Here is a 21,099-nt window from a genome sequence, read left to right as displayed (position 1 = left end):
ACTGATATTGCAAATAAAACATGATTCTGACGAGAAAACTACAGCGCTTATGACAAAAATACAGTTAAAACCATAGTATGCAACTTTTTTAGCATGTTTTTATTGTGTCGTTACTGCGCGCAGGCTAGTATCACTACATATCCTTTTATTTATAACTTTCTGTAGCACCAAAGTACGATTTTAACTTTCTATTTCCATGGAATCAAACGGGTGACATTCCACCTCCAGAAATGACACTTTAAATGACTTATATTTAAGATTTTACTAAAAAATCTTGTCTATTTTTGTCATTTTGTTCAGCTTTTTTGGTTAAGTTTATGACGTATGTAGAGGTGCTGTATTTTCCGGACTATACGTCGCTCTGGAGTATAAGTCGCATCTTTTGGGGAAATTTATTTTACAAAATCCAAGACCAAGAACAGACATTTTATCTTTAAAGTCAAGTTATAATATAAACAATAAAGTAGAGAACAGGCTGAATATCAGTACAGCACGCTAACGCTAACACATTTATATTTATTCAGCTCCATGAAGCATAGACAACGGAAGATATTAACAGGTAATCAGATAAATAAAGCCTAAAAAACAAGCTAACAAGTTTACTAAGTACTAATAATTTCATGTATAAGTTGCACCCCGGACAAACTATGAAAAAAGTGCGACTTATACTCCAGAAAACACGCTAACGCCATAGTTGTGACGTAGCAACCATGATGCTAACAAGGGTAAAAACTTTATTACTCAATAGTTAGATAGAATAGAATAGATAGTCTGTTTTGGATGGATTTGTCTTGTTATATTTGTGTACTTTTTGCCGATTTTTTTTCAACAAACTACCACTTAACCGACGTAAAACTATAAATATTTACCGCGTTTAGCATCTCGCCAAACCACGGGATAATTATCAAACCATAAAAACCTGTCGCGCGCACGTTAGCACGACTCGATATCTGAAACGGGTCTTTTCAAACACACTCCCTGCTTGCTTGTTGTTGTATTTATAGAAACTTGTCCCCGGTCCTTCCACAGCTGACTTCCCCGCGCTGATAAACTCCGCCCGGCTCTGCTGCTCCAGACGTGTCAAAGCGAGCGCTCCTCTCCGGGCTCAAATGGACCTGGGCCAGTGTCAGATAAAGTGTGTGCAGCCGAGTGGAGCCAATTTACACAGACTGCTCCAAAACATCTCATACGCACAGCTATACTCCTCTCCCTCTTTGCTAGTTTCTTCAATCGCTCTCTTGCTCTTTTTTATCCCTCTCTCTCCCTCCTGTCTTCCTCCTCTGTCTCATTTTATTCTCTCTACACCCTTGTCCCTCCCTTCTCTCCTCTTCTTCCTCCTCTTCCTCGTCTTCCCTCCTGCTCCGTCTTTGCTTTTCTGTCTCCCTCCTTCCCCTTGTCCTCTCTTTCCATTTTATTTACTCGCTCCCTCGCTTTTCTTCCCTCGTCTCCCTCCTCTACGCCCTTATCTCTCCTCTTTCCTCTTTCTAATCTTGCGTTCTGTCTTCCCTCTCTTTCCACTTTGCCTCCCTGCTCCGTCTCTCCCTTTCCATTTCCTCTTCCTCCTGCCTTCTCTCGCTCTTCTCTTTTCTTTTCTATCTTCTTTTCCCTCCCTCCTCCCTTATCCACCCTCTCTCCCACTCTATTCTGTCTCTCCCATCGCTCTCCTCTCCTTTCCCTATCCCCTCCTCGGTTACTTTATTTCTCTCATCTTTTTTTTCTCTTCACACACTCATCTTCCCATCCCTCCTCTCATTCCCTCACTTCTCCTCCTCCTTCCCCTCCCTCCAGCGTTCTCTCATTATTCTCTCTATCCTCCTTCTCGCCATCCTCTTTCTTTCTTTCTTTCTTTCCTCTATGGTTCGACATTTACCCCTCCTCTCTCCTCCCTCTACCTCCTCTTTACTTCTCTCCCTCTCTCTTTCTCATCTCTCCATCTCCTCTTATAATCTCTCCTCTCTCTCATCCCTCCATTATTCTCTCCTATGTTTCTCTCAGAGCGTTTTGGTGCAATGTCCTGCAGATATTTTCAAGAAAAGAAAAGAAAAACGCACCCACACTCATTCACACAGACACTGGGGGCGAGGAGGGTTAAGTGTCTTGCCCAAGGACACAACAAAAGTAAACTATAGGAGCTGGAATCGCACCTCCAACCTTCAGATCAGTGGACAAATGCATCTCTGTCGTTCATTTTACCATTTAAATGTTTATAATCTATTAAAACATGTGCACAAAAGACGTTAGTGAGGAGGTTGTGGGTTAGATTCCTTTAATACTTTTCAATTTCTCGGTAGTTTTGAGTTATTTTTACACTGAACATTAAAGCCAACGCAGAGCTCTGGAGGAGATGAATGTGCTCTGCGGGGGGGGCAGTTAGCACGGTGTTCTGTTAATTTAATAACGGCACATTTAAGTCATAAACACACAGAAAATGATTATAAAATTACAAATTCAAATCACGTTAATGACTCAAAATTGTTCACGGCGAGAGTCTGATGAATGTGGTTTAATTTAACACCAACGTAAGAAGGAAACTGCATCCTCTGCTCCACCTGCCCCCTCCTCTCCATCCTCCGCTCCACCTGCCCCCTCCTCCGCTCCACCTGCCCCCTCCTCCGCTCCACCTGCCTCCTCCTCCGCTCCACCTGCCCCCTCCTCTGCTCCACCTGCCTCCTCCTCCGCTCCACCTGCCCCCTCCTCCGCTCCACCTGCCTCCTCCTCCGCTCCACCTGCCCCCTCCTCCGCTCCACCTGCCTCCTCCTCCGCTCCACCTGCCCCCTCCGCTCCACCTGCCCCCTCCTCCGCTCCACCTGCCCCCTCCTCCGCTCCACCTGCCTCCTCCTCTCCATCTTCTGCTCCACCCGCCTCCACCTCTGCTCCACCTGCCTCCAACTCTGCTCCACCCGACCCTCACCTCTTCATCCTCTGCTCCACCCGACCCTCACCCCTGCATCCTCTGCTCTACCTGCCTCCTCCTCTTCATCCTCTGCTCCACCTGCCCTCTCCTCTTAATCCTCTGCTCCACCTGGCTCCTCCTCTGCATCCTCTACTCCACCTGCCTCCTCCTCTGCATCCTCTGCTCCACCTGCCCCCTCCTCTCCATCCTCCGCTCCACCTGCCTCCTCCTCTGCTCCACCTGCCCCCTCCTCTCCATCCTCCGCTCCACCTGCCTCCTCTGCTCCACCTGCCCCCTCCTCTGCTCCACCTGCCCCCTCCTCTCCATCCTCCGCTCCACCTGCCCCCTCCTCCGCTCCACCTGCCCCCTCCTCCGCTCCACCTGCCTCCTCTGCTCCACCTGCCCCCTCCTCTGCTCCACCTGCCCCCTCCTCTGCTCCACCTGCCCCCTCCTCTCCATCCTCCGCTCCACCTGCCTCCTCCTCCGCTCCACCTGCCCCCTCCTCCGCTCCACCTGCCTCCTCCTCCGCTCCACCTGCCCCCTCCTCCGCTCCACCTGCCTCCTCCTCCGCTCCACCTGCCCCCTCCTCTGCTCCACCTGCCCCCTCCTCCGCTCCACCTGCCTCCTCCTCTCCATCTTCTGCTCCACCCGCCTCCACCTCTGCTCCACCTGCCTCCAACTCTGCTCCACCCGACCCTCACCTCTTCATCCTCTGCTCCACCCGACCCTCACCCCTGCATCCTCTGCTCTACCTGCCTCCTCCTCTTCATCCTCTGCTCCACCTGCCCTCTCCTCTTAATCCTCTGCTCCACCTGCCCTCTCCTCTTAATCCTCTGCTCCACCTGGCTCCTCCTCTGCATCCTCTACTCCACCTGCCTCCTCCTCTGCATCCTCTGCTCCACCTGCCCCCTCCTCTCCATCCTCCGCTCCACCTGCCTCCTCCTCTGCTCCACCTGCCCCCTCCGCTCCACCTGCCTCCTCTGCTCCACCTGCCCCCTCCTCTCCATCCTCCGCTCCACCTGCCCCCTCCTCCGCTCCACCTGCCCCCTCCTCCGCTCCACCTGCCTCCTCCTCCGCTCCACCTGCCCCCTCCTCTGCTCCACCTGCCTCCTCCTCCGCTCCACCTGCCCCCTCCTCCGCTCCACCTGCCTCCTCCTCCGCTCCACCTGCCCCCTCCTCCGCTCCACCTGCCTCCTCCTCCGCTCCACCTGCCCCCTCCTCTGCTCCACCTGCCCCCTCCTCCGCTCCACCTGCCTCCTCCTCTCCATCTTCTGCTCCACCCACCTCCACCTCTGCTCCACCTGCCTCCAACTCTGCTCCACCCGACCCTCACCTCTTCATCCTCTGCTCCACCCGACCCTCACCCCTGCATCCTCTGCTCTACCTGCCTCCTCCTCTTCATCCTCTGCTCCACCTGCCCTCTCCTCTTAATCCTCTGCTCCACCTGGCTCCTCCTCTGCATCCTCTACTCCACCTGCCTCCTCCTCTGCATCCTCTGCTCCACCTGCCCCCTCCTCTCCATCCTCCGCTCCACCTGCCTCCTCCTCTGCTCCACCTGCCCCCTCCTCTCCATCCTCCGCTCCACCTGCCCCCTCCTCTGCTCCACCTGCCCCCTCCTCTGCTCCACCTGCCCCCTCCTCTCCATCCTCCGCTCCACCTGCCCCCTCCTCCGCTCCACCTGCCCCCTCCTCCGCTCCACCTGCCTCCTCTGCTCCACCTGCCCCCTCCTCTGCTCCACCTGCCCCCTCCTCTCCATCCTCCGCTCCACCTGCCTCCTCCTCCGCTCCACCTGCCTCCTCCTCCGCTCCACCTGCCCCCTCCTCCGCTCCACCTGCCTCCTCCTCCGCTCCACCTGCCCCCTCCTCCGCTCCACCTGCCTCCTCCTCCGCTCCACCTGCCCCCTCCTCTGCTCCACCTGCCCCCTCCTCCGCTCCACCTGCCTCCTCCTCCGCTCCACCTGCCCCCTCCTCTGCTCCACCTGCCCCCTCCTCCGCTCCACCTGCCTCCTCCTCTCCATCTTCTGCTCCACCCGCCTCCACCTCTGCTCCACCTGCCTCCAACTCTGCTCCACCCGACCCTCACCTCTTCATCCTCTGCTCCACCCGACCCTCACCCCTGCATCCTCTGCTCTACCTGCCTCCTCCTCTTCATCCTCTGCTCCACCTGCCCTCTCCTCTTAATCCTCTGCTCCACCTGCCCTCTCCTCTTAATCCTCTGCTCCACCTGCCCTCTCCTCTTAATCCTCTGCTCCACCTGGCTCCTCCTCTGCATCCTCTACTCCACCTGCCTCCTCCTCTGCATCCTCTGCTCCACCTGCCCCCTCCTCTCCATCCTCCGCTCCACCTGCCTCCTCCTCTGCTCCACCTGCCCCCTCCGCTCCACCTGCCTCCTCTGCTCCACCTGCCCCCTCCTCTCCATCCTCCGCTCCACCTGCCCCCTCCTCCGCTCCACCTGCCCCCTCCTCCGCTCCACCTGCCTCCTCTGCTCCACCTGCCCCCTCCTCTGCTCCACCTGCCCCCTCCTCTCCATCCTCCGCTCCACCTGCCCCCTCCTCCGCTCCACCTGCCTCCTCCTCCGCTCCACCTGCCCCCTCCTCTGCTCCACCTGCCTCCTCCTCTCCATCTTCTGCTCCACCTGCCTCCTCCTCCGCTCCACCTGCCCCCTCCTCTGCTCCACCTGACGGCGTACACCCCATTACGTCGTCGTGTTTCACAGCAGACGTTCTGTAACTGCTCTGATTTACAAAGTGATGGATTCTTTTGGCATTCTCACAGTGGACCCCGTGAGCAGCCATCTTTCTTTCACTATCATTTTTAATAAGAGCAAAAGAACACCTGCCCGAGGAAATATGACAGTGGCATTTAAGAAAGGATCAGAACGTTTACATATGTGCGCATGAAATATGAGCCCTGTCAGTCTCCTGCTTAAACAACACGGGGAGGTTTGGAGCAAAGAGACGCAAGAGCAGGTCTAAAAACAAAACCAAAACAAACACGGAGAAACATATTTGATCAGAAACACAGGCTATTTAGTTTAGTGAAAAACTGCAGAGGGAAGAGCTTTGTGCATTTGTGGAGGGAGAGATGTCGGAGTTTTTTTCTCTCAACTGGATTTAGCTAAAGTTTGATTCCTCAGCTCGACCAATCAGACTCAAATACGCGTCACAATGTCCCGTCTTCTTCCTTCCTGATCTTTTTAAGCCAGATCCTTTCGAGGTAAAAGTCTAACTCCTTTATTGGACACTTCAAAAACGAAATCCTCCAGCTGTGACTGCAGTGTGGGGGGTTCAGTTGTGATACTGCGGTGTCAAAAAACCTCTGGAGGTGCAAACACAGGACCACGTGTTCGCGCCGTAACTATGCACTCACTAAAAGAGAAGAAACAGACCCCAATGGAATGAATCTGGAGCTCAACGGCGTCTCCACTGGACTGCACATCTGAGCTCCTCTCGTTACTGAATTAAATAAATACTTATGGACAATACTCAGACTGGATTCTTAGCCCGGGGTAATACTTAAACCAGGCCGTTGTAACTCCCCTAAGTCTTGTGCTCCTGAGTTAAACCCGAGCCTCTGGTCTGGTCTATATTTGGCCTGATCCTGGTCACTGGATCCAGGTCTGAGGTCAGAGCAGCTCCATGAAAAATTAATCAAACACTAAACTCACAAACAACGTCGAGAGAAAGACGATTCACATCTGTGCTTTAAGGTGGATCAGAGTGGTCTTTTTAAAGCTGCAACGTGGAACTTCTCTGGTGTGTGTGGGTATTTATCACATTATACACATTCGGTTCGGCGTGAGGACCTGCCCCGTTTACCGCTGAGATTCAGACGGGATCATAACGTTCCACTGGACAATAACACTTAATACAGACGGGGGGAGGTAAATTACATAGATTTTGTTAAAATGCTGTTTGTTTTAATGCTGCAAACTCAGGGCTCTAGTCACAGAAATGATGAGGTGTTGGATACTTCACAAACTTACAGTCTTTATACTTTTTCAAACTACACTTTTTTATACTTTATACTTTTTCCGGATAATGCCGTTGCCACATCACTGGAGTGTAGTCTCTGGTTGATGCAGCGTTTTCATCTCTGCGTCTGATGCTTTGGACGCACAGAGCGTCCACCGTGTGAAAGCTCAAGACGCTCAAGACGTACTGCGTCAACGTCAGATTCACGCCGCTCTGATGCTTGAAAACACGTCGCAAAAAGGCAGAGTGGCCTCGAGTGCGTCCACATAGACTCTGCGTGAACTCGACTCTCCGGACGCCGTCGTGTGACGCACCAGCAGCCTGGTGTTAAGGAGGTTGTGTTAAGCAGTAAAATGCTTTATTTTGCTTAAAGGAGAAAATATCATTGCTTAAAAATACCTGGTAGAAGTTTGAGTTGTTTTGGGAGAGTTGCTGCTCACACATGCTCTGCACCAGCGCTGAGAAATCAGGACACGGCACCTACATGAGTGTGTAGAAGTATGTAGTGTGTGTACGTCCACATTTACACATTTACATCCGTCCACGGTTAGTCTCCTCGTTTTGTGTAAATGCAGTTGGAACTTAGTTGATTCCACCTTTTACTGAAGCTCTGATGCTTTAGTCTTTTGCTCTTATCTGAAAGTACATCTTGTTCCTTTGTTGTTAAAAAAACACGCTAAAAGCCTTAAATGATCCACGTAGCTGAGATGTTTAGCTCCTTGCCGTATTTGCCACCTGCCTCATCTCGTTGCGATAGTTGCCATAGTGACCACACTAAATATCCAGGATACTCTGATCACACGTGTACAGGGATATGAGTATCACGTCTCTGAGTGCAGTAAACACCACGTCCAGAATCTGAGAGACTCGTGTGGACGCAAACGCTCAATAAGGAAACCTGCCTCGTGTCCTCGTCTGGGAACATGACATCATCAAATTCTTGAATCTGAAAACCACCGACTGGGACAAAAACCAGGTCCTCGTTACATAAAAACTTTATTATTAGATCAACAACGCGGTTTAAAGTTCAGAAATGGATTCAAATAGGTTAAGGTCAATGAAATGTCCTCAAAAAGTACAGGACGTGTGTTTATACTCTATCAGCGAAGTCGCCTCTCCACAGGTGTGACTTGTAGCTACATGGAAATGGGTTTAACGCCATTCTGTGAAATACTCCATGCTTAGCAACAACATCTCCATGGAAACAAGCACATAAACAGAAAACATTACATAGTGGACCATTAAATGATTCAAGTCTGACCTCTGTCCTGCCCGTGCGAAGTGTCGGTCTGTGGTTAATACGACGCAGATAAAAAAACTCCAATCTAAAGGGATTAAACGTGGATTTAGGCCCAAACACACGAGTCTCCTCATATATTCAGCCGCTCTGTCTGAGGCTGCAGGTAATTACACAACAACAAGATTAAAAGTGTTTTTTTAATGTACGCATAGTATAAAGCAATAATTATATCTGAATTTAAATGTAGTTGAGTCTTTTTGCTCTGATCAGGCACGTTTTTGGAGGTAAAAGAGTTTTATTTAGACTAATTTAGATTATAAGGATGCAGAAAGGAGATGTTAGTGGGTGAGTTTTTGGGTATTTTTTGGTATTTATGTGTAAAAAAGTAAATTCAGCTCAGGAAGTTTCATATCTTTATACATTTACAGTGTTTCTTATCACTTTTTTCTGCATAAATTGTAGTTTTTGCATGAGTTTCCGTTCAGCTTGTGAGTGCAGTTGGGGTCAGATACATAGAAATACATAATAGTTTCGAGAGCTTTTGCCACGCCCCTTTCTTAGTCGAAAAAAGGGGCGGGGCTTAGTTGATTGTTGTTGGACAATCAACACCAACAATACACTTTTTGTTCATGTTTTTATCCTTTTTTGTCATGGGCGTACAATAAAGCCGGATGCCCTTCCTCACATGGACTGGAGCTGGAAACATTCACAATTTTCTGCTGTTTACAACCAGGAATTTGCATCAAAAATCAAAAAAAGCTGCAAAAATAATAATCCAATAATTAAAAATGCGTGTGATATTTCCAATGGAGGGTCAACCAGTTGCTCGTCTCCATGGAGATGTAATAGCTTTGCCTGAAATGTTCCGCAGCATCGCATTAAACATCTATTCTAGAGCTGAAAAATACCTGGAAAAACATTTATTCTTACTGAGAGTGGGGTCGCCTCTCCACAGATCTGGCCTGTACCTTGACTGTAACATCACTTTTTGACTCCACAGACACATAAGTTTAACGTCATGCTGCGCAACATTCCGGGCTAAGCTATGACATCTCCATGGAGACGAGCGTATGAGGTATGGCGTATGGCGTAAGTCTCCCACCTGAAAAGTTACGCAATCCGTCTTTATCACGTTTGTGCGATAACTGAACCTTAAAAAAGACGTTTACAGGCTCAGTGTCGCACATTTCTGAGAGATTGTAAAACTGTGATCCGATTATTGTCTGAAGAATTCCAAAATATTGTGTCATTTTGTCGATATTCCCGCCCTCCCTCATCCTGTTTTTCTACAGTCTGTCGGACTAATTGGCGAGTCTCACGTTTGAAGAATGGACAGTGAGCGACGCAGTAAATGTCAAACTGAAGCGTGCTTAAAAAGACATCGATAAAAAAAAGAAAAGAAACTCCAGACAAAATGGAGGACGCCATGTTTAAATAATGAAGCTGAACAAAGCGACAGTTTTCTTTAAGGTCGTGGTATTTTAGACACTTCACAGAACAAAAGTGTGTCATCTGACCCTCTGCATCCTCTGATCCTCTGCATCCTCTGACCCTCTGCATCCTCTGCCCCATCTGGCCCTCTGCATCCTCTGACCCTCTGCATCCTCTGATCCTCTGCATCCTCTGACCCTCTGCATCCTCTGCCCCATCTGGCCCTCTGCATCCTCTGACCCTCTGCATCCTCTGACCCTCTGCATCCTCTGACCCTCTGCATCCTCTGCCCCATCTGACCCTCTGCATCCTCTGCCCCATCTGCCCCTCTGCATCCTCTACTCTATCTGACCCTCTGCATCCTCTGCCCCATCTGACCCTCTGCATCCTCTGCCCCATCTGACCCTCTGCATCCTCTGCCCCATCTGACCCTCTGCATCCTCTTCCCCATCTGACCCTCTGTATCCTCTGCCCCATCTGACCCTCTGCATCCTCTGCCCCATCTGACCCTCTGCATCCTCTACTCTATCTGACCCTCTGCATCCTCTGACCCTCTGCATCCTCTGCCCCATCTGACCCTCTGCATCCTCTGCCCCATCTGACCCTCTGCATCCTCTTCCCCATCTGACCCTCTGTATCCTCTGCATCCTCTGACCCTCTGCATCCTCTGCTCCTTCTGACCCTCTCCTCTGTATCATATATTCAAGCAAAACATTCTAAAAAACCTTAACTGGGCTGAAAATCCTAACACGGACTAAACCAAGACTAAAGTTTGTACTTAATCTGGACTAAATGTTGGACCAAACCAGGACTAAAGCCTGACTCATGTAGGACTCTTCTATGGGACCAATAAACAAGGACTAAAGTAGGACTAAACTGGACTAAACCAGAACTAGAACAGGACTAAACCGACTCTACATCAGGACTAAACTGGACTAAACCAGAACTAGAACAGGACTAAACCGACTCTACATCAGGACTAAACTGGGATAAATCAGAATGTCTCCTAAAGGTCTAACTCATTTCTTTAAAGTGTCACGTCCTCAGAGTTTGTTGCCCTCTGGTTTGGGTCCCGCTGGACTTTGGCCTGGTTGGACATTAAATGGGCCAGAGCCGCACGTTGAGAACCGCAGGACTCCGGACTTAAACCGGGACTGAACCCTCTGGGCCCAATAAGACTCTCTGTGGTCCGTGCTCTGCGGTCAGTCCATATGTCCAAACCGAAGACCAGAGACCAAGGACAGGAGCGGAGTTTTTGGGGCATTTCATGTCAAGGTGTTCAGAGACGAGACAGTTTGTGCAAGTTTGTGTTTTGTCTCTACACTTTTTTTTTTTTTTTTTTGCGAGAGAACTGAGAATCCAAGACGATGTTTTTGAAATCAACCAGAACCACTTTCAATTTGATGTCCCTGCTGCAGCTTTAGTCAAAACTACAGAAATCTAAATACTTTTCCTCCTCAAATTCACTCATTTTACCCAACGAAAGATTTGTCCACACTGAAGTATTTGGATGATGTGCAAAAGTAACGATTTGTGTGTTTGTAATTCAGGATTTCAGAAAGAAAATAGAATGAAACAAAGGCTTAGGTGCTGTATTTTTTATGGAATTTTAAAGTTAAAACTCAGCAAAATGTATTAAATTGTGGACACGATTTAGTCTTGGTCTAAATCTCAACATAAGTTCATTTTTGTGAACTATTCAGATCAAATGTTAATGGTTTGGAATACTGGTTTGTTGAGTCGCTCCTCTGCACCACTGTTCCTCCTCCGTATGTTCCTCCTCTGCACCACATTCCCTGTCCCTCCTCTGCACCATAGTCACTTTTCCTCCTCTATACCATATATTCACTGTCCTTCCTCTATACCAGGAGCGTCAAACACATTTTCACCGAGGGCCACATCACCAAAATGGCTGTCCTCAAAGGGCCAGACGTAAAATAGATGTAACTTCTTTTTTAACTTGTTAATTAACTGTTTCTGTATTTATTACTTATTCAAGTTTCAAATATTGCAGATTAATTTGCATAGATGTAAAAAATATGGCTGCGTAACGACATATCTCTTGATAAAATGACATGTTAAGACCATCATACCTTTTAATTTACCATGTCGAGGGCCACATAAAATGATGTGGAGGGCCGCGTTTGGCTCCCGGGCCTTGAGTTTGACATGTGCACTGTCCCTCCTCTGCGTCATATACTCACCCTCCCTCCTCTCTACCATGTATTCTCTGTTCCTCCTCTGTATCATCACTGTTCCTCCTCTGCACCATATATTCACAGTTCCTTATTCCGGGTCATTATACTATTGTCATTTAGTCGTATCGTCGTTGTATCTTAAGCCTCCATTTCGTTTAAAGACAGATTCTCACTCTTCAGAAATCGCGGCTGAGCTCTAACTTACCGTCCGTGCACAGAATAATCCGCACGCCGTGAGGACTGAGCGCTCGAGTCAATCAGATGCTAATCATTTACTTAACAGAGGAGAAGGTGAGACGCCCGAAGTACAATGACCCAGAATGTTAACGTATGAGCTTTTATTGTATGTTTAAGACCGCAGAGGGCCCGGACCGCCGCAGAGGGCCCGGACCGCCGCAGAGGGCCCGGACCGCCGCAGAGGGCCCGGACCGCCGCAGAGGGCCCGGACCGCCGCAGAGGGCCCGGACCGCCGCAGAGGGCCCGGACCGCCGCAGAGGGCCCGGACCGCCGCAGAGGGCCCGGACCGCCGCAGAGGGCCCGGACCGCCGCAGAGGGCCCGGACCGCCGCAGAGGGCCCGGACCGCCGCAGAGGGCCCGGACCGCCGCAGAGGGCCCGGACCGCCGCAGAGGGCCCGGACCGCCGCAGAGGGCCCACATCGCCGAAGGGCCGTGCACCGCAGCTCTGACCCAGAACAGAGACACAGGAGGTGCAGTGTGGGACATCGTGTCATTATCCACCTCCTGTTTCTCTGCTCGAGGCGCCGGGTTTGCACTGACACTTTGCCCTCCCTCCTCTTTCTATCTCCTTCCTCTCTCTCCCTCCCTCCTTCTTCCTCCCTTCCTCTCACATCCCTCTCTTACCAATCTGCTCCTGTCTTCACTTCACTAAACCATGTGTGTATGTCTCTCCTCCTCCTCCATCTCTCTCCTTCTTTTTCCCCCTCATCTTTCATCTCTCTTCTGTCCCTCCTGTTAGCTCCTCTCTTTTCCTCCTTTCTCCTCTGTTCTCCTCTCTTTTCATCTCTTCTCCTTTTGGCTCCTCTCTTTTCCTCTCTTCTCTGTTCTTCTCTCTTTTCCCCTCTTCTCCTGTTAGCTCCTCTCTGCTCCTCTCTTTTCCTCTGTTCTCCTCTCTTCTCCTCTCTGCTCCTGTCAACTCCTCTCTTCTCCTCTCTGCTCCTGTCAACTCCTCTCTTTTACTCTTTTCCTCTCTTCTCCTGTTGGCTCCTCTCTTCTCCTCTCTTTTCCTCTCTTCTCTCTTTTCCTCTCTGCTCCTCTCTTTTCCTCTGTTCTCCTCTCTTTTCCTCTCTGCTCCTCTCTTTTCCTCTCCTCTCTCGTTTCCTCTGTTCTCCTGTCGACTCCTGTCTTCTCCTCAAGCCAAATTCTGGTCCGCGGCCCCTCGGAGTCGGATCACAACTTCAATTAATTTCACAGTTGGGCAGCTCTCCATCCTCTCCTCCTCTCCTCCTCTTCCCTTCTTCCTTGTTTCCTTTCCTAATCCCTCCATTCCCTCCACCCCTACAACCATGTCTCCTCTTCTTTTCTCTCCATTTCCTTGTCTCATCTTCCCCTTGTTCTCTCGCACCTCCTTTATTTCTCCCTCTAGCTCTCCCTCCTCATCTTGAGTCTCATCTCCTTTGCTTGACTTGTCCCTCCTTCCTATGTGCCTCCTTGTCTCCTCCTCTCTCTACTTCCTCTCCTCCTTTCTGCTCCCTCTTTTGCTTTCCCCCTCTCTCTGTATCTGTCTCTCTTCTGTCCCTCTTTCTCCTCCTCTCCTCCTTCAATATGTGCCTCCTTGTCCCCTCCTCGTTGCTCCTCTCCTCCTTACTCCCCACCCTCCTGTCTTTTCTCTCCTCTTTCCCTATCTTTTCCTTACCCCCCTCAATTCTCCTCCTCCCTCCTGCTCTCTCCTCTCCTCCTCCTTCTGTACCAGCTCAGCCTCCTCTCCTCTCCTCCCTTATCTCCTCTTTTCTTAACCCCCCAGCTCTCAAATAATAGCACCTCCATCTCTCTTCTCCCCTCATGTCTCCTTTCATTACCTCCTCATGACTTTTTCTTTCTTTCTCCTCCCCCTCTCCACTCCCTCTTTCTCTCTCCTCCATTTCTCTGTTTACTCCCTCTCCCTCCTCTCTCCTCCTCCCTCTCCTCCTTTGTCTCCTCTTTCCTTACCTCCTCCTCTCTCCTCCTCTCTCTCGCTCACTAAACCATTATGTGTATTGTTCATAATGTTTCCTTATCTCCTGTGTTTGTTTCCCCCCTTCCTTTCTCTTTCCTCCAACTCTCCCTCCTCCTCCCTCTTTCCCTCCTCCTCCCTCTTTCCCACCTCTCTTCCTCCCTCCACAAAACCATATTGTTCCTCTCTCTCCTCATCTGCTACTCCCTCCTCTTTTCTTACCCCGTCATCTCATCTCTCCTTCTCTATCTCTTTCCATCTCTATTTCCTCTCTCCATCTTTATCCCTCCTCTCTCCTTCACTAAACTGTCTCTCTCTCTCCTCCCCCCTCCTCTCCTCTTTCCTTACCCCTTCATCTCCTCCTTCTCTATCTCTCCTCTCTTCATCTTTCTCTCTCCTTCACGAAACTGTTTCTCTCTCCCTCCTTTCCCTCTCTCCTCCTCCTCCATGTCTCCCTCCCTCCTCCTCCCTGTCTTCCTCCCTATCCCTCCTCCCTCCCTCTCTCCTCCCTCTCCTCTCTCCCTCCTCTCTACTCCTCCCTCTCCTCTCTCCCTCCCTCTCCTCTCCTCCCTCCCTCTCCTCTCCTCCCTCCCTCTTCTCTCCTCCCTCCCTCTCTCCTCCCCTCCCTCCCTCTCTCCTCCTCCCTCTCTCCTCCTCCCTCTCTCTTCCTCCCTCTCCCTCCTCTCTCCTCCCTCCCTCTCTCCTCCCTCTCTCCTCTCTCTCTCTAAACCATTACCCTCCCTCGTTCCTGTCCAGTGTGAGGACAGTCCTGTCCTCAGGCTGTGATGTGGACACTGTAGTTTTTCTGCTCCGTTGGGACAGAACAGGACTGAGCTCTGTGTGCGGATTAAAAACATCTCGAACTTCATTTCGATAATAAAGAAAAGGCTGGACACATATTTATATAACACCATAAAAAATATGTAAAAGTATTTATATTTTAACCATGCTTTAGTCCTGCTTTAGTCCTGCTTTAGTCCTGGTTTAGTCCTGCTTTAGTCCTGCTTTAGTCCTGCTTTAGTCCTGCTTTAGTCCTGCTTTAGTCCTGCTTTAGTCCTGCTTTAGACCTGTTTTAGTCCTGCTTTAGTCCTGCTTTAGTCCTGCTTTAGTCCTGTTTTAGTCCTGCTTTAGTCCTGTTTTAGTCCTGCTTTAGTCCTGCTTTAGTCCTGCTTTAGTCCTGCTGTAGTCCTGCTTTAGTCCTGCTTTAGTCCTGCTTTAGTCCTGCTTTAGTCCTGCTTTAGTCCTGGTTTAGTCCTGCTTTAGTCCTGCTTTAGTCCTGCTTTAGTCCTGCTTTAGTCCTGCTTTAGTCCTGCTTTAGTCCTGCTTTAGTCCTGCTTTAGTCCTGCTTTAGTCCTGCTGTAGTCCTGCTGTAGTCCTGCTTTATTCCTGCTTTAGTCCTGCTTTAGTCCTGCTTTAGACCTGTTTTAGTCCTGCTTTAGTCCTGCTTTAGTCCTGCTTTAGTCCTGCTTTAGTCCTGCTTTAGTCCTGCTTTAGTCCTGCTGTAGTCCTGCTGTAGTCCTGCTGTAGTCCTGCTGTAGTCCTGCTTTAGTCCTGCTTTAGTCCTGCTTTAGTCCTGCTTTAGTCCTGCTTTAGTCCTGCTTTAGTCCTGCTTTAGTCCTGCTTTAGTCCTGCTTTAGTCCTGCTTTAATCCTGTTTTGGAGCTGGACCGAGAAAAACACAATGAAAAAGTCAAAATGTCCCGTACTGTTATAATCAGCCACATCTGGACCGAATCAAACCTGATCTGTCTCTGTCCCCGTCTTTGTCCCCGCACTTGTCCCATTCAAACTCATCTCTGCGTTTGTCCCTGAACAATGGACCCTCCGATTATAAGACCCTCACGTGGCTCTGGACCTGGCTCCGGTCTAGTCCTGGTTGAGTTCTGGTCCGGTCCGCCCCGTCCTTGGCCCCTCTCACAGTAAATCGACAGGTGCGCGGCTGATAAGGCTAATCTGAGCTAACTCCATTTGAATGCCTCCGAAAATCCCTCGGCATTCTGGGTAAGAGCACGTGTGACCAAGTGAATCTGAACCAGGACTAGACCAGGACTAGACCAGGACTAGAGCAGGACTGAACCAGGTCTAAACCAAGACTAGACCAGGACTAGAGCAGGACTGAACCAGGACTGAACCAGAACTGAACCAGAACTAAACCAGGGCTAGACCAGGACTAGAGCAGGACTGAACCAGAACTGAACCAGGACTAAACCAGGACTAGACCAGGACTAGAGCAGGACTGAACCAGGACTAGGCCAGGACTAGACCAGGACTGAACCAGAACTGAACCAGAACTAAACCAGGACTAGAGCAGGACTGAACCAGGACTAGGCCAGGACTAGACCAGGACTGAACCAGAACTGAACCAGAACTAAACCAGGACTAGACCAGGACTGGACCAGGACTGAACCAGCACTGAACCAGGACTAGACCAGGACTAAATCAGGACCTAACCAGAACTAAACCTAGACCAAAACCAGGACTGAACAGGGACCAAACCAGGACTAGACCAGGACTAGAGCGGGACTAAACCAGGACTAGACCAGAACTAGACCAGAACTAAATCAGGACCTAACCAGAACTAAACCTAGACCAAAACCAGGACTGAACCAGGACAAAAGCAGGTCTGAACTAGGACTAAACCAGGACTAAACCAGGACTAAACCAGGACTAAACCAGGACTAAACCAGGACTGAACCAGGACTGAACCAGGACCGAACCAGGACCGAACCAGGACCGAACCAGGACCGAACCAGGACCGAACCAGGACTAAATCAGGACTAGAACAGGACTAGAACAGGACTAGAACAGGACTAGAACAGGACTAGAACAGGACTAGAACAGGACTAGAACAGGACTAGAACAGGACTAGAACAGGACTAGAACAGGACTAGAACAGGACTAGAACAGGACTAGAACAGGACTAGAACAGGACTAGAACAGGACTAAACCAGGACCAAACCAGGACCAAACCAGGACCAAACCAGGACCAAACCAGGACCAAACCAGGACTTAACTTGATGCCTCCAGATCAGATAATGGCTCATTTCCTATTCAAAGCTGGTGTTTTTAGGGTGAGTGTTTTAAAGCTGCTGCTGCTCTGAGGTGCCACTGTGACTGCTAATGTGCTTTTGATTGTGAGATTATTGTCCCTTCTCTCCTGGATTCCCTTGGTCCAGTGTTTTTTGCGTTTCTTGGCTGCTTTTATTCTAATCTCCACTTTGAGACGAGATCTGATATGGAAACGCACCCGGGGCAAGGAGAACGCCACGATATGGACGCGACGTACGGCCACGGACGCTTCACAGGAGCCTCACAATGAAGTAGAAAACATCCAAGGAAACGGAATATGGTCAACACAGGACTGAACCGGGACTGAACCGGGACTGAGCCAGGAATGAGCCAGGAATGAGCCAGGAATGAGCCAGGAATGAGCCAAGACTGAGCCGGGACTGAGCCGGGACTGAGCCGGGACTGAGCCGGGACTGAACCGGGACTAAATCAGGGGCCAAGGACACTTCAGATGCAGCTCTATAGAATGTATGATAATAAATGTGTAGAATGCTGAGGAAATATGGTGAAAACCAGGACTAAACCAGGTCTAAACCAGGACTGAACCAGGTTTAAACCAGGTCTAAACTAGAACTAAACATTAATGAAACCAAGTCTTAACAAGGAATATTCAAAGACTAAACTAAGATTAAACCAGGACTAAACCAGGACTAAACCAGGACTAAACTAAGATTAAACCAGGACTAAATCAGGACTAAACCAGGACTAAATCAGGACTAAACCTGGACTAAACCTGGACTAAACCTGGACTAAACCTGGACTAAACCTGGACTAAACCTGGACTAAACCTGGACTAAACCTGGACTAAACCTGGACTAAACCTGGACTAAACCTGGACTAAACCTGGACTAAACCAGGACTAAACCAGGACTAAACCAGGACTAAACCTGGACTAAACCAGGACTAAACCAGGACTAAACCAGGACTAAACCAGGACTAAACCAGGACTCAGGTGTCTAAAGCTTTGATGTGGTATCTCTAAGTCCTATCAGTGACTCTTGAACCACAGTTTGAGAATTGTCCAGACAAAATCCCAAATAAACCCGGGTTCTTATTCATTTAAAAGCCAAATGAACGTTCCTTCTGCTTCACGGCTCACATAATATAAATCTAACATTAAAATAACATTAAAATTTGGGTGTTTGATTTTTGATTAATTTGGACCAGAACGAGAAATGTGAGAGGATGAAACAAAAATAGATCAAATATGAAACATGAGATCTGCACCACGAATGAAAAAAGCGTCAAAGATTCAAATCAACCCAAGCACTGGAACTCCGCTAATGAGAAGATATCAACTTTTAACCAAAATATTTTAGCATTTTGATTAGACGCGCATTAATGAAGTTTCTCCAACGCTGTATAATTTAAAGACCCTGCACGACTTTTCCAAGTATTTGAGTATTTGCCTGTGTGGAGATATATTGTAAACACAGCTCTTAAGGTTAAAATAAGTGCACTGTTTACTGTCTGCATCTAAATATAAACCCTTTTATTGTCAGAAAATCAGGATGTGCGTGTTAGGATGCTAGTGAAAAGCACTTATGAACTCATTGTGGTGAATAATTATGATGCAATGAATGAATGAGGTAAGTGACTTTGGACTAAACTATTTCAAATGACCTAGTTCTGTTTTTCATGAGTTTAAAACTGAAAACCAGGACTAAAGCAGGTCTAAAGCAGGACTAAAGCAGGACTAAAGCAGGACTAAAGCAGGACTAAAGCAGGACTAAAGCAGGACTAAAGCAGGACTAAAGCAGGACTAAAGCAGGACTAAAGCAGGTCTAAAGCAGGCCTAAAGCAGGTCTAAACAGTCTTTACCAATACTAAATCAGACTTAAATCAGGCCTATCAGGACGGTGGTTAGTCATTTAGAATAAAAGCATTTGAGCCATGATGATTTGACAGGGACTAATCAGGTTTAAACCAGGTCCAAACCAGGACTGAACCAGGACTAACAGATCCAACATCAAACTTTAAGACACCTCAGTAAAATCTGGTTCTTATCCATTTAAAAATCAAATGAAGTCTGTTTCTGCTCCACGGCTCACGTTATATAAATCAAACATTAAAATTTGGAGCTTTGATTTTTGATTCATTTGCACCAGAAATGTGAGAATATGAGGATGAAACAAAATAATGAAGAAAATCAATTCATAAATTTAACAAGAACATTTTCAAAACAAATCAGATTAAATATAAAACACGAGATCTGCTCCAAGAGTAAAAACGTCAAAGATTCAAATCAACCCAAGCACCAACTTTAAACCAAAACATCTGACCATTTTGATTAAGTTTTGATTAAGTTTTTGCAACACAACAACACAAAAAGAGTAAAACCTCTGTCTGTGAATAGTGTGTGTATAGTGTGTGAATAGTGTGTGTATAGTGTGTGTATAGTGTGTGAATAGTGTGTGTATAGTGTGTGTATAGTGTGTGTATAGTGTGTGTATAGTGCGTGTGTATTATGTGTATAGTGCGTGTATAGTGCGTGTGTATAGTGCGTGTGTATTATGTGTATAGTGCGTGTATAGTGCGTGTGTATAGTGCGTGTATAGTGTGTGTGTATATTGCGTGTATAGTGTGTGTATAGTGCGTGTATAGTGCGTGTATATTGTGTGTTTAGTGCGTGTATAGTGCGTGTGTATTGCATGTGTATAGTGCGTGTTTAGTGCGTGTATATTGCGTGTATATTGCGTGTGTATTGCGTGTTTAGTGCGTGTATAGTGCGTGTATAGTGCGTGTGTATTGTGTGTATATTGTGTGTATAGTGCGTGTATATTGTGTGTATAGTGCGTGTGTATAGTGCGTGTATAGTGTGTGTGTATTGCGTGTATAGTGCGTGTATATTGTGTGTATATTGTGTGTATATTGTGTGTATAGTGTGTGTGTATTGCATGTGTATAGTGCGTGTATAGTGTGTGTGTATTGCGTGTATAGTGCGTGTATATTGTGTGTATATTGTGTGTATATTGTGTGTATAGTGTGTGTTTAGTGCGTGTATATTGCGTGTATAGTGCGTGTATGTTGCGTGTATAGTGCGTGTATAGTGTGTGTGTATTGCGTGTATAGTGCGTGTATATTGTGTGTATATTGTGTGTATATTGTGTGTATAGTGTGTGTTTAGTGCGTGTATAGTGCGTGTATAGTGCGTGTATGTTGCGTGTATAGTGCGTGTATAGTGCGTGTATAGTGCGTGTATAGTGTGTGTATATTGTGTGTATATTGTGTGTATAGTGCGTGTACAGGAGCGCACATACCGTAGGAGAGGGGCATGTCCAGATCTCCCTGCCACGACGTCTCATCCACCGACTGCTGAGCTGCGGAGGGACAAACAGAGAATTAGTGATGGACAGAGACGAGGTAAGACGAGTTTGTACATCACAATTCATACACAAGGTAATTCAAAAGTGATTTACAGAATAAGAAACAAATAATCACAACGGTCAGATGGTTCATGTGGGAGATGTTCTTTGGTGCTGGTCCATGGAGAGACTTGTTCACACTGAGCTGCTTTAAAGTCTCTGAGCCACAGGAGCCAGAGACCTGAGCCACAGGACACATGTGTGAAGTACTTCCTGGTTCTAGTCCTGACCCGAGCTGCAGTGTTCTGGATGTCCTGTTCTGTCTTAAGGCTCGTTTGGAGAGGCCAGTGAGCAGAACGTTACAGTTGTCTAAACTACTGAAGACAAATGCAGGATAAGTCTCTCTACGTCTGGTTTTGACAGTGTAACTTTGATTTTTGACATGTTTTATAGACGGTAAAAAGCTGCAGATGTTATTGATTTCATGTGGCTGCTAAAGTTCAAGTCTCAGTCCATTATTACCCGTAGATTTCTAGCCTGATTTGAAGGTTTTAGAGAGACTGGAGCTGACTGTGGACACTTTCTCTATGTTTCTGTGTGACATTAGACATTCTTGGACAAAAACGTGAGCTCCAAATTTGTCTATTTATGCAAGACACAGGTTTAAATGTTCCCAGTACTGCCCTCAAACGCAAAGGCCTCCAACTAGAAGCGATACACCAAGTTTACCCCGCAGTAGAGCAGATTTGTCCCGCACAAAACAATCTGAAATGAGGACATAAATTCTGGTTGTACAGAGGGAGAGAAAAAGAGAGGGACAC

The 21,099-nt window shown here is 48.2% G+C and overlaps 1 protein-coding gene across 1 annotated transcript in view; it reads right to left on the bottom strand.

Annotated features, from left to right (window-relative positions):
- LOC117374674 (protein shisa-6-like) overlaps positions 1 to 21,099 on the bottom strand; it is an 86,902-nt gene that overhangs the window by 39,868 nt on the left and 25,935 nt on the right. Inside the window, exon 4 of the mRNA XM_055223770.1 lies at positions 20,234 to 20,293. Within this exon, the coding sequence (XP_055079745.1) occupies positions 20,234 to 20,293 (60 nt within the window). The remainder of the gene's footprint in view (positions 1 to 20,233; positions 20,294 to 21,099) is intronic.

The sequence above is a fragment of the Periophthalmus magnuspinnatus genome, chromosome 8 (assembly GCF_009829125.3).
Source record: "Periophthalmus magnuspinnatus isolate fPerMag1 chromosome 8, fPerMag1.2.pri, whole genome shotgun sequence".
Lineage (NCBI taxonomy): Eukaryota > Metazoa > Chordata > Actinopteri > Gobiiformes > Gobiidae > Periophthalmus > Periophthalmus magnuspinnatus.
The sequence above is the reverse complement of the archived record's forward strand: the minus strand, read 5'-3'. Positions and strand labels throughout refer to the sequence as shown.